The 19,745-nt window shown below is 47.2% G+C and overlaps 1 protein-coding gene across 1 annotated transcript; it reads right to left on the reverse strand.

Moving 5' to 3' along the window:
• Positions 1-1,830: 1,830 nt before the first annotated feature.
• Positions 1,831-19,296, reverse strand: RLBP1 (retinaldehyde binding protein 1). Its single transcript, XM_060260266.1, has 7 exons — positions 19,199-19,296; positions 15,343-15,471; positions 11,539-11,743; positions 10,160-10,338; positions 5,749-5,907; positions 3,984-4,094; positions 1,831-2,592 (listed from the first exon to the last, which is right to left on the reverse strand). The coding sequence occupies exons 1-7, from the start codon at positions 19,208-19,210 to the stop codon at positions 2,434-2,436; spliced, it is 954 nt and encodes a 317-aa protein (XP_060116249.1). The 5' UTR covers positions 19,211-19,296; the 3' UTR covers positions 1,831-2,433.
• Positions 19,297-19,745: the final 449 nt, after the last annotated feature.

Consider the following 19,745-nt stretch of genomic DNA (forward strand, 5'->3'; position numbering starts at 1 on the left):
ACACGTCTCATTTTTGCTAGTCAGATGTAGAGCCCTGCATTTATCCTTGTTTGAATTGCATCTTTTTCACATCCACCCACTTTTCCAGTGTGTTCAGATCTCAATTAATTGTTTTGCTACTCTTCCCAATTTGATGTTATCTGCCCTGTGGCGCAGAGTAGTAAAGCAGCAGTACTGTGGGTCTGAACTCTCTGCTCAAGACCTGAGTTCGATTCTGGCAGAAGCTGGATTCAGGTAGGCGGCCCAAGGTTGACTCCACCTTCCTTCCTTCCGAGGTGGGTCAAATGAGTACCCAGCTTGCTGGGGGAAAGTGTAATGACCAGGGAAGGCAATGGCAAACCACCCCGTAAAAAGTCTGCCATGAAAACATTGTGAAAGCAATGTCACCTCAGAGTCAGAAACAACTGGTGCTTGCACAGGGGACCTTTCCTTTCCTTTTTCCTTCCACCCCCACCCTCCTCATCCAGGTCATTTATAACAATGTGGCTCCCCACTGGACAATCAGATGAAGTGCCACTCCTTTTTTTGTCGCCATTCTCCAACCAGTCCCCTATCCACCTAGAGTTCTCCAGTTTACCCATCAGAACATTATGGGGAACTCTGTCAAAAGCTTTACTGAAATCCAGGTAAACAGCACAGACATGTTCCTACAGTCCAGTAAAACTGTCACTCGATCAAAGAAGGAAACAAAGTTGGTCTAGCAGGGCCTGATGGAGACAAATCTGTGCTGACTTCCCTGGATCACCAAGTTCTTCAAATTCTCACAGACTGACCCCTTTAAAATATTTTTTAATATCTTCCCTGAGTGGGTCAAACTGACTGGCTTGTAGTTTCCTGGCTTTGTGAAGATTGGGATAACAATCACTCTCTTCCAGTCTTGTGACACATCTCCCATCCTCCCAGAGGTCCTGAAGATGATAGACAAACTCTGCAAGCTCTCTAGAAAGTTCTTTGAGCACTTTCAGGTACACACCATCCAATGCAGCCAGGTACATCTCAACAACCTCTCTGTCCATGTTAATCCTGGTCTTGCACTTTTGTCAGCAAGTGATAAATAACGCTGTTCATATGTTGTGATTCTGCAAAAATGTAGAAAAGCTGCATAACTGAAGGGCAAACTGTAGAATGCAATTTCTTTGGAACTATTTAAAAAGTTCTACCCCTCAGGGATTTGAATATATGCTTAATATTAATGTAGTGCCTGATTTTATTGCTCAACAATATTGACGGGCCAACATAACCCTATACCATTTACCAGGATTACGAACAATGCAATATGTTATAGAAAATTGTAGAATAAATTGTAGAACACAATTCCAAATTTGCTTCATGGGCATAACTTCTACACATATTGGGGAAAAACCTGTTACCTTAAGTATAGAATTACAGAGATGGAAGGGGCCATACAGGCCATCTAGTCCAACCCCCTGTTCAATGTAGGATCAACCTAGAGTATTCCTCCCAAGTGATTGTCCAGCCGCTGCTTGAAGATTACCAGTGAAAGGGAGATCACCACCTCCTTAGATAGCTGATTCCACTGTTGGTTAACTCTTACTTGTATCCCCACCACCACCAATATCTGGCTGGTACCTTCTCATCTTTAATTTAGACTCATTATTGTGAGTCCTCTCCTCTGCTGCCAACAGGAACAGCTCCCTGCCCTCCTCTAAGTGACAGCCCTTCGAATCCTTCAAGAGAGCCATCATGTCCACCCTCACCCTTCCCTTCTCCAGACTGAACATTCAGCCTTTTCTCATTGGTCATGGAGTCAATGGATCTCTAGTTTTTGGTGCTTTCATCTATAGCTAACATAAAGGGAGCCAAAGCATCTTTGTTATTTGTCAGGGTTTATTTTTTAAAAAACTGAAAACAGGTCTTTGCTGAACTCCCTTGCTGTGAATGAAGTGTCCTACAGTGAATGAAGTTGTTTACAGTGTCGCAAGGGCACAATTTGGTCTGTTTGGTCTTTGTTTCCTTCTCTCTTCCTTCCTTAGCCAATCCTTCCTGCACAACCAGTACTGGGGCACCTACATTTCCTGCTCGTCCCTATTATTCATTAGACAAACCAGTAAATCGTTAAGGGAAGAAGGCACTTCTCAGCTTCTGTACTACGCAGGCACTTGGATTCAAGGCAGACCAAGCCAGCAGTACCTCTGCCTCTTCTCTTGGCCTTCCTGCCACAGACATTTCTCACCAGTTCTTCTGGTTTCCCAGGGTGGAGGACAGGTAAAAGGGTTTTAAACAGCAGAGTCTGCTATGCTCTGGGGTCTGTCTGGTGGCAGGAGGGCCAAGAAACATGCGAGAAGTTGAGCATCCTGGGGTTTTGTGATCATGAGAAACCTTTTCAACCAACACTACATATAAAAAGGATGTCTGGGTTTGACAGCCACCTTTGACCCTATTTGCTAGATTGGGGTGCTGCTTTTCTTTTTCTCAGAGAGCTGTGTCTTCGCCATCCACCCGGAGCCCAAAAAGTTTCTCAGCCGTGCCTTTGCCATCATATTTTGGCAGGTTGCCCCCAAAGTCTGCTGGCAGGATATCGGCATCAATCTCTTGGTAGAAAGATTCCAGTTCATCACCGTGCACAAAGACCTGAATGTTAGGAAGAAAGGGGAAAGAGGGTGAGCAAAGGTGGACCATTGCCATGGAAGGGCTGCTGGTTGCCAGGAACAAGCTGAGCTGAGAGTTGCCTTCTGCTGCCTCCTGTGCTGCCACTAGCTGGGCCCAGGTCCATAGAGGCCCCTCAGCTCAGACCCAGCCTACAAGAGTGGAGAAGGTGACTGCTCTATAAGAACATAAGAGAAGCCATGTTGGATCAGGACAATGGCCCATCCAGTCCAACACTCTGTGTCACATAGTGGCCAAAATACACACACACACACACACACACACATATACATACACTGTGGCTAACAGCCACTGATGGGCCTCTGCTCCATATTTTTATCTAACCCCCTCTTGAAGTTGGCTATGCTTGTAGCTGCCGCTACCTCCTGTGGCAGTGAATTCCACAAGTTAATCACCCTTTGGGTGAAGAAGGACTTCCTTTTATCTGTTCTAACCCAACTGCTGAACAAGTTCATTGAATGCCCACGAGTTCTTGTATTGTGAGAAAGGGAGAAAAGGACTTCTTTCTCTACTTTCTCCTTCCCATGCATTATTTTGTAAACCTCTATCATGTCACCCTGCAGTCGACGTTTCTCCAAGCTAAAGAGCCCCAAGCGTTTCAACCTTTCTTCATAGGGAAAGTATTCCAAACCTTTAATCATTCTAGTAGCCCTTTTCTGCACTTTTTCCAATGCTATAATATCCTTTTTGAGATGCGGTGACCGGAATTGTACACAGTACTCCAAATGAGACCGCACCATCGATTGTATTTATTTATTTATTTATTTATTTAGTTCGATTTATATCCCGCCCTACCCCACCAAAGCGGGCTCAGGGCGGCTATATATACAGGGGCATTATGATACTGGCTGATTTGTTTTCAATTCCCTTCCTAATAATTCCCAGCATGACGTTGGCCTTTTTTATTGCAATCACATACTGTCTTGACATTTTCAGTGAGTTATCTACCACGACTTCAAGATCTCTCTCTTGGTCAGTCTCTGCCAGTTCACAACCCATCAACTTGTATTTGTAGCTGGGATTCTTTGCCCCAATGTGCATTACTTTGCACTTGGCCACACTGAACCTCATCTGCCACATTGACGCCCACTCACCCAGCCTCAACAGATCCCTTGGAGTCTGTTGACTCAATTACAAGATGACTCCACTTGTTCCTTGGCCTTTTAGTGTTCCTCTATAAGTTTTGCTGCACTGGAGTGTATCAAGAAAGAGGAAAATGCCCAGGCTGCTGCTTATGGTTCCCCTCACTGGTTTCCTCTATAACATCCAGCTCTGGACTAAAACTGCCATGTCCTTTGCCTTTCTTTTGGCAGTGGTGCTTCTGTAGCACATGCATCCCCAGCATGCGTACTCACCCTTTCCAGCAATTTGTTCTTCAGGAAAGGTTTGACCACGTTGTAGGTTGTAGTGAAGTACCAAGGCTGATGGATGAAGTGGACAGCCTTGAAACGAGCTGGGAAGGAATCCTGGGGATTGCAAAGTCACACAGGTTATGCACCCAGTTGGGAGGGCAGGAATTGAAAGAAGAGAACGGCCAGGAGAGGGTACTTCAACATCTTGTAATTCTGTCCTTTGACATCTAGATTCCTCTTTGAGGATGGAAGAGGGCTTTTGCCCCAAAGCCTGTACCCTTTGATGTGTGACTAGGTAAGGTATATTGACTACCTTGCTAAAAAGGTGAAGGTAGTCCCTGTCCAAGCACTGAGTCATTACCGACCCATGAAGTGATATCACATCATAACGTTTTCTTGGCAGACTTTTGTGGAGTGGTTTGCCATTGCCTTCCCCAGACCATCTTGCTAGTACCCTAGGAACCCCTACATTCTCCCAGATGCCAAAAGGGGCTACTTCCTTCCCCTTCCTTAAAGGTTTCCCTGATCTTTTGAAGCTTCTGGGTCTGATTGACTGGATGTATTCTGGCTATACATCTTCCCTTTCTGAATGTAAATCTGGAGTCAGCTTATGTATCTACATTCATCATTCCTGCACAGATGTGTGTGCGGCTGCTGTTCTCGTACTCCTATCGCCTCCAAATTCCTGCTGTTATCACAGCCTGCTCACACAGTCCATGGAGCGCTTGGCAGCACTTGCCTTGCAAAGGAATTTTGGCAACTCCAGCAGTGGCCAAGAAGAAGCAGCAGAGATTGGATTTATATCCCGCCCTCCATTCCGAAGAGTCTCAGAGCGGCTCACAATCTCCTTTCCCTTCCTCCCCCACAACAGACACCCTGTGAGGTGGGTGGGGCTGAGAGGGCTCTCACAGCAGCTGCCCTTTCAAGGACAACCTCTGCCACAGCTATGGCTGACCCAAGGCCATGCCAGCAGCTGCAAGTGGAGGAGTGGAGAATCAAACCCAGTTCTCCCAGATAAGAGACCGCACATTTAACCACTACACCAAACTGGCTCTCCATGTTTCATTGTCACCTCAGGAACACAGAGACCAGTAGAAGAGGATTAAGGAAGACTAGAAGAGCCAGATACCCGACAAATGGCAGATTCAGGGCTTTTGCTTCCTCCTAACTTTGAGTTGGTCTGTAGCCATGAATCTCTCGAAGACCCAACTCACTGGCTAGCACAGACACAGTGAGGTGCCAGAGGGGACCACTGGAGAATGGCCAGCCCTGGTGCCTCACTGAGCCTGTTCAAAGAGCCAAGGAAGCAGGTGGCAGGGCAGCAACCGCTGTTCATTGCCCTGCCACCTGACTGTTTCAGCTCTCTGAGAGGTCTCAGAGAGCCAACTTGCTGGCTGGTGCAGATGCAATGAAATGCCAAGGTGGGCCATTGGAGAACGGCCCACCCCGGCACCTTCACCGTGCCTGCTCAGAGAGCTAAGAAGGCAGTCAAGCAACTGGGCAGCACCTGGCTGCCTCCTTTTCAGACAGTCACTTGCAATGATGTCACCATGTTGAGGGGGGCCCACGATGCCCTCTCCAAAAATTTCACAGCCCCCCTGACCATATGTTACTAATAAAATTGTTTGAAACAGCAAAAATTCCACAGCCCCCCAAGGCCACATTTTCTGGCTATGGGGCTGGCTTTGAGGTTCTTTTCCTGTCTATGGTTGGTGCCTAGGCTGTGCTCACTGCTTTCTTGGGACTGCCAGAAGGTTGGCGGTCTCACCTGCAACATGTCCACCATCTTCTTCAGTTCTGAAGGTTTGATGCCAGAAGCCTGCTGCACTGTGAAGCCCTTGAAGTTCTCGATGATGCAGAAGCCATTGATTTGGGTCTCCTCGTTCTCCAGCAGCCTCTCTAGGATCACACAATAGGCACGGAGAATCTAGACCAGAAGAAGACAGAGATGCAAACTGAAGGCATGTCCAATCCCCCACCCCCAGCACTCCTGTTGTACAATGCCAAAATGGCAACTGCAAAGGCAAATGATTAAAGAGCCGGCTCGCCAGTGCTTGCGACCCCAGTGTTTATTTCTCCTTCTTTACACAGACAGCAGTTCTTTTACACAGTCCCAGAGCAGTTTCCACTTTAAGCCCCAGTTAAGTCTTACAGCCTCGGGGGAGGAATCCTCCTGCATTTCTCCTGTTTTGCACAATGTCAGCCCCTCCTGCTGTATCTCACTGTCCTGTTGTCCTCTCCCGGCTCTTCCGACACTTCCCTCTTACTCAACAATGGCCCCCTTTCCTTGTCCACCTCCCCCTCTAAACAGCTTGTGCCTCCACCTGGCTGCCGTTTCACCAGATGTGCTTTTTCCAGCTTGCACCTTCTCTCCCTAGGGCAAGAGACATCTAATGGGTCCCATCACAGCTGTCTTTGGCTGAATGTCTCCGTTTGATGGGATAAGACCAGGTACAGTCAAGTGTCTTAGGATTTTTCACTTGCAGCTCTGCTTCTTAGAGACAGAGGGACATAGCCGAATGATACAGCACCTGCAGAAGGTCCTTGGTTCAATCCCTGGTATGTCCACTTAGGGTAATATCTTGCCTAGCTAATTTCCTCCACATCCTTGCCCTTTCTCCAGTGGTCCTAGGAATGGGTCAGTCCTTACTTTTAAGTTAGGCTCTTCCTCTGTGGAAGCAGGGTCAAGCAGATGAATTTGATCCTGGAGGGGAGGGGCATGCCCAGGAATCCTCAGTCTTTTTGGCCCTGCTTCTGGAGCAGGACATCAATGGTGGTGCTCTTTTGAGCACAGCGAGTCCTGAATGAAGAAAGAAGAATGAAGCTAGGCCTTCAGTTAGAAGGGTGAGGAAAGCTCACAGGGGAAGGGAAGGGCTTGTAGCTCTTCCCTCCCCTTCCACTGTGTCACATAGGAGCGACAGCGAACAACCAAAGCAGATGGCACTTGGATCTCCTAAGGCACAACTGCAGACTCCCACAGTGGTCTCCAGCCTTTGGGCTGCGAACACCTGCCTCTGTCATTCTGAGGGCATGGTAGAGTCAGCGCCAACCTGCCTGGGCACATAGGCCCTTGTCGGGGGAAGGCTCCCACAGGTCTGGTGGGAGCTAGCTCCACCAGATTATTGACGGAGCAGCTCCACCACAATGACCCCATCTGAACTGTGGTAAGGCAGCCCATGGATGTGGGAATAGACCCTTGGGGACAGAGGGGAAGAGTACTGCTCAGTCCCTTCTAGTCCCAGTTGGAAGGTAGCCATTTTGTCTTTCCTTGCTTCTCCACAGGAGGGCCTAGTTTCTCTTTCCCCTTGGTGGGAAGAGAGGTTTTTTTGGCGGAAAAATGGCAATGAAGGCAGGTCTATCAACTTCCCAAGGACTGTAGAGTGCAGTACGTGACCTGGACCTCTCTAGCTCTTCAGCGTCAACCTCTACTCAGGCTTCCCACACAGGAGACAACAACTGGGGAGGAAGAAAGGGACCATGAGGTGGATCTGTCCGGGAAAGATGCTAAAGAAACCTCCTGGTGTGGCTCAGAACTGAGATGAGAAGGGAAATTAGAGAGGCCATGCAGGAATCCAGACAGAGCAGCAACTCAGAGGCAGGGCCCCTGGGCAGACAAGGGAGACATCATAGGACACATGGACAGAACTGTCTCTCCCCTTCCAAACCAAAAAAGAGAAAGATGAAAGAGTCTAGTTATTAGCAACAACAGTCCTCTTTAGGTTCTCAATCTGAAGAAGGCTCAGAGAACTTGGATGACTCCTCCCAAAGAGGAGGGGGAGTTATTGGAAGCGGAGAAATAAATAATAACCACTATGCCAACAAGTCTTTCCCCCCAGGACCTGTATTCTAGGCTACCACCAAAGGTCCTAAGAGTCCTGGAAATTGCTCCAAAGTCAAAAGCAAAGGAGGAATTGGACCTAAGAAGGAGCAGAGAAAATGCTTCCTAAGTTGGAAGTAGAACCACTGGGGATGCCTCTCCCGGCTGCCTTCTTTGACCTGATGAAGGCTGAGTGGGAGGCACTTTCAAGGTCAAAAGCTAGCCACCCTATTTTCTATAAGCTAGCTCACACTAACTCAGCTTAGCGGGAACACTGGTCTTGACCCAACCTTTGTTCTGAAGGTCGACTCTACCTTCCATAGAATAGAGGAAATAGTATTTCCATCCTTCTGCCCTAACCCTAAACATGAGAGGGGAAAGAATTGGCATAGTCTGGATGTACATAGAGCCTTAAGCTTCTATTTGGGTAAAACTAAACATTTTTTTTACAAATCTGGCATTTTTTGTGTGTCCTTTAGGAAGGCAGCACTGGGACAGTGAGTCTCCACGTCCACCTTGTGTAGGTGAATAAGTGGGTGCATAATTCTGGCATACAAGGCCAAGGATTTGGAGCTGCCATAAGGCCACCCCCCACCCCAGGGGGGCAGCAACATCTGCAGCCTACAGATCCTTCCCATCAGGGATTTTTTTAAAGCAGGAATACATAGGAACACAGTTCCAGCTGGCTCAGTATCAGGAGGTGTGGCCTAATATGCAAATAAGTTCCTACTGGGCTTTCTGCCCATCATTAAAGATGATCTGTAAGGTGGCCACTTGGAAATCCATACATTCTTTTATACCGGGCACTACAGAATTGACAAGATGGCATCTGTCGAGGCAGCCTTCAGCAGAAGGGTGTTAGAGCATACCCTCTAGGTCCTGAAGCCAGTCACCCACCCTGGGGCACTGAGCTCTCTTATGTCCCAAGATTAAGGACTGATCCACTCCTAGGACCACCAGACTTACTGTGAAGCTTCCTTCTTGGTGGTCCAGGTGTTGATCAGTTCTACCCACTGAAGGGTTTTTTCCCCCTTGTGTTGACTTCTAGGACCCAAGGGGTTTGCTGGAGAATTGTGTGGTAGTTTTCCTCAACGAATGAGTAAAGTGATGGGACCTTATATCCACTGCCTAAGTAGTATATAGTTAGTGCTAAGCAGTTAGTGGAGTTGATGTTACTGTTTACGTTATACTTCCTTTTCCATTCAAAGTGTTTGAAGGGGGAGTTTTTTCTTTCTCTCTCCATATAATTTTTGTTGTGGGAGGCATGGCTTGGAGACAGACTGAGATTCCCGGGCAGGCCCCTCATCTCTGGGACTGAATCTAGCTTCTCAACCCTGCTTCCAGAGAGGAGCATAACCCAAGCGTAAGCACTGACCCACTCCTGGACCACTGACAAGGAAGCTTCCTGCTAAGTGAAGACAAATCTTCCGCTTTCAGATCTTGGAGTAGTCAGTACTTTAAGATGGACTGGAGAATTTCCTTAGTGTAAGGCAGGTGCATACTTGCAGCTTTAGGAAGCATTGCGAAGGTCTCTTATTCAACCTGTGCTGCTACTAAGAAGATGGTAGGAAACAGAACAGGAGAAAGAGCTGACAGAACTCCCCTACAGTGCCATACAAACATTCTCCCCCTGCCCAATTTCATTCATATTACGCCTTGTTTAGATGTCCAGTTTCTTGAAAAACAAAGATTTTGGAACCTCTATTAAATATGCACAATTGTCTGATGGATGAAGGAATAGTATATCCATTTGGCACACTGGATAGATAGATAAAAATCCCCCATCTCTCCCAGCATGGCAACAAAGACTCTGGGAATATTTTATGATGACTAAGATTTCTGTTCCGTCCCGGATTCCTTTGACCGAAAATTATGAAACCCTTTTTATTGCTGCCTGTATGGTATCCAGTAATAAGTTCCCTATCTGAACAAAATGTCCTACCAGGCAGAATGCTTTATAGTAAGATGCTATACTTTTTAAAATGGAAATGTTCATACTGTTTTAGGTTTCTGTGGACTTTGTCTTTTTGTATTTGACATGGAACTATAACCTGAATGACTACTCTCTCTGAATATTGTACTTGAGCTTCAAATTTAAAATAAAGCTTGTAAAAAAATAATATATCAATTTACATAGTCGCATATATATCATATATGGTTTTAGCCTTTTCTTCTTTCCTAGGGGATCCAATGCATTATAGTTTGTGGCGGGGGGGGGGGGGGAGTTTGAACAGAATTTGTAGGCCTTCAAAACTTGAATTCCCAGAATTCCTTAAGGGCTTCCCTGATACTTTGTTCCTCTAGTGGAATGAAACTGGACCCAAACTGTAGAGTCAATAAAACTTGGCTGCAAGATGCTGACCTCATCGAAGGTGATCTCTTCGTAGTCCCAATTCTCAATATTGAAGAGCAGCACCACCCGCCCATACTTATCCCTGCTGGACAAAATGCCTGGGTAGCCAGCCTCAATGGTACTACGCACAGCCTCTGGCGTCAGGTTCTCAAAAAGCTCTGGATACTGCTGACGAAAGCTGACGTAGCCTGTGGACAGGGGAAGAAAGAATGCTGTGGTTGAGGACATAGCCTGAATCCTCTGTTCCTGCATAACAGATTCTGGACAGATGATTGTTTGAATCAGCCTTATACTGACTTAGACCACTTGTCCACCTAGCTCAGTTTGGTGTAGTGGTTAAGTGTGCGGACTCTTATCTGGGAGAACCGGGTTTGATTCCCCACTCCTCCACTTGCACCTGCCATACCTCTGGCAGAGGTTGTCCTTGAAAGGGCAGCTGCTGTGAGAGCCCTCTCCGGCCCCACCCACCTCACAGGGTGTCTGTTGTGGGGGAGGAAGGTAAAGGAGATTGTGAGCCACTCTGAGACTCTTCGGAATGGAGGGCGGGATATCTTCTTCTTCTTCTCAGTGTTGTCTACTGTCTCTGGTAGAGGTTCTCTACAGCAGTGGTTGTCAGACTGAGGCCAGGACTCTCAGGTGGATTGCAAAGCCTCATCTGCTAAGTTGTGAGCCCTGACAGTGACAGTTGTGAGCCCTGAAGCCCTGTGTTCCTTTTCGGAATGACCTGCTGTTAGTATGCCTACATCTCAGGGGCAATGGCCAATGGCCAATCCAGTCCAACACTCTGTGTCACACAGTGATCTTGGTTCAGTATAGCAGGGGTGGCCAACGGTAGCTCTCCAGATGTTTTTCGCCTACAACTCCTGTCAGCCCCAGCCAGCATGGCCAATGGCTAGGGGTGATGGGAGTTACAGGCAAAAAACATCTGGAGAGCTACCGTTGGCCACCCCTGCAGTATAGGATCACCTAGTTCAGGTGGGAAGCCATGTTGATCTGCAGTAGAGGAACAAGATTCAAGTCAAGGAGGACCTTAAAGACCAACAAGGTTTCCAGGATATAAGCTGTTGAAAGTCAACACTCCCATTGTTAGGTACCCCATGAAGGGAGCTGTGACCCTCAAAAGCTTATACCCCGGAAATCTAGATAGCCTTTAAGGTGCACTTGATACAACATGTATGCAAGTCTCTCTTTTCCCAGCTAGACAATATATATATATATGTGATAGGAGCAGGTTCCTGTGCTGAAGTCCAGCTATCCCATATTATGTAAAGGGTGCTATGGTAGAAAGTACCTAAGGTTCAAAAGGCGCTGACTCTTTTCCTTGCTGTTCTCTGAGATTACTACTCAGCAAAGAGGGAAGATTGGGCGGGAGGGGGAAGCACACACACCTTTCAGCAGATCATAAGCTCTGTTGACATCAAACTTGCGGGCCCGGATGAAGCGGAGGAAGAATGCACCATCTTTTTCATTCACTTTTTCAGCCACTGCTTTACAGAGGTCGTCTCCTCCATCAGCTCTCTCCCGGACCAGGTCCTGCAGCTCTTTCACGGCTGAGTCCCGCTTCTCTGGTGTCTCATTCAGTTCATCCTTGGCCTGTGAGAATGAAGAGATTCTAGCCTGCTGATGTTATGTTGGGCAGAAGGAGGAGGAAATCAAAAGAATTTGGGTTTTTGCCTCTGCGTAGTGACTCTGGACTTCCTTGGTACCCTGCTTAACTTCTGATGAGACTGGGCTAGCCTTGGTTGGCCAGGACAGGGCAAGTCAGTCTCTGAGCTACCTTTGCCAAAGAAGAAGAAGATGATGATGATATTGGATTTATATCCTACCCTATACTCTGAATCTCAGAATCCCAGAGCTGTCACAATCTCTTTTACCTTCCCCCACCCCCAACAGACACCCTGTGAGGCAGGTGGAGCTGAAAGAGCTCTTATAGCAGCTGCACTTTCAGGGACAACTCCTATACGAGCTATGGCTGACCCAAGGCCATTCCAGCAGGTGCAAGTGGAGAAATGGGGAATCAAACCCGGTTCTCCCAGATAAGAGTCCATGCACTTAACCACTACACCATCCTGTCTCACTTGATGAGTGGGCTGGCCTCAATGTTTTCCTGCTCCTTCAATATGAGCACTAAGGGATGAGGCATGGTGACTTTGCAGTCCATTCAGGCACACTAGCCAGCAAAGCCTTCCCTCCAAAGGCAGCAAACACATGTTGGCTCTAGAGAAGCTTGCAACCAGTGTTCCCTCTAAGCTGAGTTAGTATGAGCCAGTATGTTAGTATGAGTCAGCTGACAGTTCGTTAGCCTCAGGCTCACACATAAGAGAAGCCATGTTGGATCAGGCCAATGGCCCATCCAGTCCAACACTCTGTATAACACAGTGGCTAAAAAAACCCAATTATTTATACACACACACACATTGTGGCTAATAGCCACTGATGGACCTCTGCTCCATATTTTTATCTAACCTCCTCTTGAAGCTGGCTATGCTTGTAGCTGCCACACACCACATTTTTGTCTTAGCTCAGGACAAATGGCCCCAGAGCAAACTAATTTATGCAGGAACTCACAACTTTCATGTCAGTAGCTCACAAACTAGAATTTTTGCTCACAAGAATCCTCAGCGTAGAGAAAGTATTGCGAAACTACCTCTGAAAACCCTATGGGATGCCATAAGTCAACTGCTACTTGAGGACACTTTCCACCAGTTTAGAGACTGCCACTTCTGCAATACTTTCCCTTGCCTTCTCTTTCTTACCCCTGACCAGCTCCTACATTAAATGAACCTCCAAATCTCTATGCATGAGCAGTATGGAGTCGCCTTTGTCCTGTTGCAGGTCCTTGGCTATTAGCGGTATTGGCTGAACAATTGTGGGGCTGATAATTTGCTTCAGTTTTCAGATTTCCAAAACATGTTCTTTCACAACTATATATTCACAGTCCCATCCTCAGGGAAGAGTCCCATCAGGGAATAGATGGACAGATGCCCCCCCCCCAAAAAAAAATCTCTGAACCAGCTGATCTAATAGTGAACAGTTTCAATACATATATTTCTATGGGAAATGTCTTCTAAGCTCAGAGAAGAGTTCAGTCATATCATCAGAAGTAATAAACTGGAAAGTTTTGGTATGGTCATATGGTTTTCATGTAATTCAACCTATACAAGATAGCCACACCCAAAACACCCCTGAATCTCTCAGATATAAGAGTATATGAGTCTGATCTTTCTGAAAGCATTTGGTGAGAATGTTATAAATTGTATTTTACTTTTTAATCTTAAAATATGCAGGATATCTTTTAATTTTAAAATAGATTAGGAATAATACGTGTATCTTTTTGTTTCTGATTTCATCTACATATGCAAGTATATTTTGTATCGTGATTTCTTCATATTTACCCATTTCAGGAACGATTGGATTAATTTTAAATAAAAATACTAAGCAAACAAAGATGAATGATGTTTGGCTGGGATAGCTGGTTTTCACTTGACACGCGGGGGAAAAAAACCTTTGACTTCTCTTCAGTCAGAGGGCTGAACTCTGTGAGGTGGGTGTCAAAGACAACAGCCATCTCAGGATAGCCCTGTGATTTAATGATTAATGTGTTGCTTTGGAATAGGCCCTTTATTTCCATGTGTCTGTTCTGAAAGGAACGCTTCCCTTACAGGCCGGGTTCATCCTTTACAGCCCTACCAGTGAGGCTTCTCGCCATGTGACTCTGAAGGCCAGTCACATGGTTGCGACAGCTGCCTTATGGGTATTTCAGGTGAGTCCTGGGTCCAAAAAGGCTGAAGAGTGTATAATTAACTTCTGTGATTGCCACAAACACCAGAGGGAAAGAAATGCCTTTGAAAAAAGTTTCATGCCAAATATATGTACCAATTAGGGTTGCCAATCCCCAGGTGGGGACAGGGGATCCCCTGGTTTGGAGGCCCTCCCCTCGCTTCAGGGTCATCAGAAAGTGGGGGGAGGGGAGGGAAATGTCTGCTGGGAACTCTATTATTCCCTATGGAGACTTATTCCCATAGAAAATAATGGAGAATTGATCTGCGGGTATCTGGGGCTCTGGAGGGGCTGTTGTTTGAGGTAGAGGCACCACATTTTCAGTATAGCATCCAGTGCCTCTCCCCCAAATACCCCCCAAGTTTCAAAAAGATTGGACTAGGGGGTCCAATTCTATGAACCCCAAAAGAAGGTGCCCCTATCCTTCATTATTTCCAAAGGAGGGAAGGCATTTAAAAGATGTGTGGTCCCTTTAAATGTGATGGCCAGAACTCCCTTCGGATTTTCAGTTACGCTCATCACACCCTTGCTCCTGGCTCCACCCCCAATGTCTCCTGGCTCCACCCCTAATGTCTCCTCGCTCCACCCCCAAAGTCCCCAGATATTTCTTGAATTGGACTTGACAACCCTGGTACCAATGGCTAAGTGCCTCAGCAACTAAATGGAGTTTCCATTTTCAGAGGCAGTATGTCTCTGAATTCCAGGTGATAGGAAACTTAAAGGAAGAGGAAGGCTTTGTGTGCTTTTTGAAATCTTCTTGCTAGCAAGTGTCAAACGCTGCAAGCTGGACTAGGTGGCCCATTTGACCTCACTGAATTTCACTTGTTTGGCTGAAGGAGCTGGTTTGCTCAGCTTTACCAACCCACTGGAAACAGCTTTTAAGCTGTGTCTGATTTGGGAAATTATGGCCATGACGCTAAAACTCAGGCCTGGAATTTGCAAAGGTTAGAGACTACTCCTTTGGAGAGGGCAGGTTGAGTTAGCAGGACATCAGATGCTGAACTTGCAGCCAAAAACAAACCTCCTTTGCTATCTCTTGTCAATGCAACAACTCCATTACAGTGCTTGATTTTGCCATGTTCATTTAGCAGTGGTAACCCTGCTTCAAATTCCACCAACAGAAATTGATGCCTGCCATGTTCCCCAAGTGGGTCACTCTCCTGGCCGCATCTAGAGGCCAATGATGGCTTTCTGTCCTGCAGGCCCTCCAACATTTCACAGATGAAAATGAGACATCCTTGTAGCACACTCTACTCATACCAAGCCCCCTCCTTTACACACACCTACCTTCCACCAAAATAAAAATGGAAGCAGTTTCTGAGTGAACGATGCTTTGCCCGATGGGCAGATTCCCAGTTCTGCCTCCATCTGCTGGAACTACCCTTGATCCCCAGCGCTTCTCTTTCTCTCACCTTTTGCAAAGTGTGTGCAGGGATACTCTCACATTTCCCGAAGACTGGGCCATGGTCCTTGGTGGTCAACCGCTCCAGTTTCAAACGCAAGGCCTGCTCCTCCTCAGAAACGATCCTGTATGTGCCAGGCTGAGGTGGGAAGAGGGAGGGTATGAAATCGCAAGAGGAACTGAGCTTCAGGGCTTAATGGAATGCCAATCTGAACTGTCAGGAAATGACAGAGAAAATAATGTGAGCTGCTTTAGTCCCCAGAGTGGAGAAAGAGGGCAGTTTTCCTTGGAGAGGCTGCAGGAGACTTTGGGGGAGAGATGTAGAGCTGAAGACAGAGAGGTAGATAAAGGCAGACTGGCTGTTGGGTGGGAAGGAGATAGGGTTGCCGACTCCAGATTAGTAATTTCCTGGAGATTTGAGGGGTAGAAGGTAAGGTTTGGGGAGGGGAAGGACATCAGACAGGTACAGTGCCACCCTCCAAAACAGCCACTTCCTTCACAGGAACTACTGTTTGCTTGCTTGCTTGTTTGTTTATTCATTCATTCATTCATTCATTCATTCATTTATCCGATTTATAGACCACCCTCCCCCTTACAGGGCTCAGGGTAGTGAACAACAATTCAATACATACATATATTAATCAATTATAATCAAATTAAAACAGTGAAAAATTAGAAGTTCCAGTCTAATTCAAATGGCAGTTTACCCATTTATGTCCTTTCCCCATGAGTCAGGCTCAATGATAAGCCATTGCTTTCCTCAGCCAGAGGCCTGGCAGAACATCTGTTTCACAGGCCCTGTGGAACTGCACTAAGTCCCTCAGGGAACAAATGTCGTTAGGCAGAGAATTCCACCAGGCCAGTGCCAGAACCGAAAAGGCCCTGCCTCTGGTCGAGGAAAGCTGGATATCTTTTGGGCCATGGATCACCAGGTGGTTTTTCTCCCCTGAGTGTAATACTCTTTGGGGGAGGGGGGTATACCAGGAGACGCAGTCCTGTTGATACATTGGTCCCAGACCATTTAGGGCCTTAAAGGTTAGTACCAGAACCTGGAACCTGTGCTGCTGGTAAAGCACTGGCTGAATATGTGCTGTCAGTGGGGTCCCAGTAAGGACCCAGGCTGCTGCACTCTGGATAGGATTGCCAGTCCCCAGCTGGGAGCAGGGGATTCCCTGGTTTGGAGGCCCTCCCCCCACTTCAGGATCATCAGAAGGCAGGAGGGGGGGAGGAAGTCTGCTGGGCACTCCATTATTCCCTAAGGAGACCAATTCCCATAGGGTATAGAGAATTGATCCATGGGTATCTGGGAGGGGGCTGTTTTTTGAGGTAGAGGCACCGCATTTTCACCATAGCATCCAGTGCCTCTCCCCAAAATACCCTCAAGTTTCAAAAGGATTGGACCAGGGGGGTCCAGTTCTATGAGCCCCAAAAGAAGATGCCCCTATCCATTATTTCCAATGGAGAGAAGGTGTGCAGTCCCTTTAAATGTGATGGCCAGAACTCCCTTTGGAGTTCAATGATGTGTCATAACCTTGCTCCTGGCTCTGCCCCAATATCTCCTGGCTCCACCCCCAAAGTCCCCAGATATTTATTGAATTGGACTTGGCTACCCTAACTGTGGACCAGTTCTAATGTATTTATTTCTTTATTTATTGAGACTTGTATTCTGCCATACCCCCACAAGCGGGCTCAGGGCGGTTTATAACAACAACGACGAGATCATAATAGTCATTAATAAAACAATCCATTCGAACATCAACTCAACCAAATAAAAATTTGGTTCAACTAATTTCAATATGCAGCATAGCAAATAATCTCTTCCTTCAGTGTCTGCCAGACTCATACACAGATCCCAGGCACCCCAGATACACACAGAGCCATGGTCATTTGAGCAGGGGAGGCCATTGTTATTTGACATCTGCTGCTTTAGCCAAAAGCCTGGCAGAAGAGCTCCATTTTACAGGCCCGGAGGAATTGCAATAAATGGCCCAGATCTCAATTGGGAATGTGTTCCACCAGGCTGGGGCAAGGGCTGAAAAGGCCCTGGCCTGGTCAAAGTAAGGCTTTCATGCCAGAGATTGCTAGATTAACATATGAAGCTGCCTTATACTGAATCAGACCCTTGGTCCATCAAGTCAGTATTGTCTACTCAGACTGGCAGAGGCACTCCACAGCCTTCAACGCCCTAGCCAGATTATCTGGAGCAGATTCCAGCCAATTGTCCATTAACAGATATAGCTGGGTGTCATCAGCATATTGATGGTAGCCCAGGCCAAAGTACCAAATTAACTGGGTGACAGCGTGCTTATAGTCAGTCTCAAGGATAGCCCCGCATAGACCAAATTAGAGTAGTCTAACCTGGAGGTGACCGTTGCATGGATTACTGTGGCTAGGTCAGGGCAATACAGGAAGGGGGCAAGTTGTCTGATCTGGTGAAGCGGGAAAAGATGCCAGTCTGGCAACATTTGTGATCTGGGCCTCCACTGACAAGGAGGCATCCAGAAACTCACCCATGCTCTTGGTGGTTGGCACCAGTGTTAAAGATACATTGTCTGTCAAGAGCCAGAAATTGGCACCCCACTCCTGAGCCCCCCCTTCTCAGCCATATAACCTCCATCTTCAATGGGTTCAGTAGTCTCTGCTTCAGCCATCCAACACAGCCTCCAGCCCTTCAGCCAGGATATAAGGGACAGCTGCATCCATCAACAGATGCAGCTGGATGTCATCTGCATATTGATGACAACCCAGCCCAAAACTCTGCACCTACCTCCAGGCGCGGGCTGGAGATCACCCAGAATTACAACTGCTCTGGAGAAAATGGCTGCTTTGCAGAGCGGAGTCTATGGCATTATACCCTGCTGAGGTTGCTTCCTTCCTCAAACCTCACCCTCCCAAGACTCCACACCCAAATCGACAGGAATTTCCCAACCTGGAGGTGGCATTTGGGAGCTCAGTTGTGATTCCTGGAGAGCTGCTGCTGCCATTGCTGCTGCGTGGGGGAGTGGGGTGGGGGGTGGGGAACAGATGGGTGTCTGGAAGTGCTGTGCTGGGGGGGGGGGCAGTCAGGAGTCCAGAAAAATGATGGGGAGAGAGAGAGTGATGGGTGGGGGGCAGAAAGAAAGAGTGTTGGGGTGGGGGCAGAAAGATAGACAAAGTGACAGATATGGAGGAGAAAGAGTAAATAAAGGGGTTGTAGGAGGGGGAAAGAGTGTGAGAGAAGTAGGGGGAGAGGGTAGGAAGCAAAGGTGGGGGAAATGGGATAGCCACCCTGCTTGTTTCTTATGGGTCCCCACTTGTGGTTTGTTTTTTGTTGCTGTTGATGTGCACATTTTTCAGCCTGGGTGCTCCAAAAAAGTTAATGTTTCTTACCTAATGAACACTTATTACTGTATTCACGGCTGGTAACAGCAAGCCAGGAATATTTGGTTTGATCAGGGTGATACAGGGGGAGGCCCAAATGGAGTCTTTGTTCAGGGGCCTATGGAGCTCTCAGCAACCATGTGGATTGGGGCCATGATGTGGGGGGGGGGGGAAGCATCCACCCCGTGCCATCTGTCTAACTCTGATGGGTGCCCCAAAGTTACTATGAGATCTGGTTATGGGTTGGCATGGTGACCAAGAAGATCTCCTGACATCATGACACTTGCTTAAAAACATAAGAAGTGCCTTGGTGGATGAGCCTGTATATTCCAGAATCTTTTACAAACATCTCAGCAACCAGCAGGTGTGAAGCAGGAGTGTCCCCACTACCCCTATCCTAGAGAAAGGAAGAACCTCAGTCTCTCTGGGAAGAGGTTTTAGGCTAGCACTTAATCCCTTTGAGTGTGATCAGAGAAACTGAACAAACAGCAGGGATTGGTACTCACCACCGAAGTCATGCTGTTTCCTAATCCACACACCTACAAAAAGAGAGCATGGATAATCTTAGGTTAACAACTCCTGCCAAGCCTTGTGTACTTAGAGCTTCTGAGCCTTTCATTAAGCTTAGATATCCTGAAATGACTCCACAGGCAAGAGTTCTCTCCAAGGGGTTCCTCCATCTTCATTCAGAACGTCATTAATCCCACAATTCCATCCATCCAAGGATCCCAATGATCAACATATGGAAAAACAGCCTCTAGAGTTATAGAATCATAGAGTTGGAAGGGACTTCCAGGGTCATATGGTCCAACCCCCTGCACAATGCAGGAAATTCACAAGTACCTCTCCGTAAATTCACAGAGGCTTCATTGCTGCCAGATAGCCACCTAGCCTCTGTTTAAAAACCTCCAAAGGAGAGCCAACCTTTCTTCAAAGGACTTGGTCTCCAGACCCCGCACCATCTTTGTTGCCCTCCTCTGGACCCATTCCAGCTTGTCCATATTCTTCTTAAATGTGGTGCCCAATACTGAACACAATACTCCTGGTGAGGTT

This window comes from Heteronotia binoei, chromosome 19, assembly GCF_032191835.1.
Source record: "Heteronotia binoei isolate CCM8104 ecotype False Entrance Well chromosome 19, APGP_CSIRO_Hbin_v1, whole genome shotgun sequence".
In the NCBI taxonomy this organism is placed as follows: Eukaryota; Metazoa; Chordata; class Lepidosauria; order Squamata; family Gekkonidae; genus Heteronotia; species Heteronotia binoei.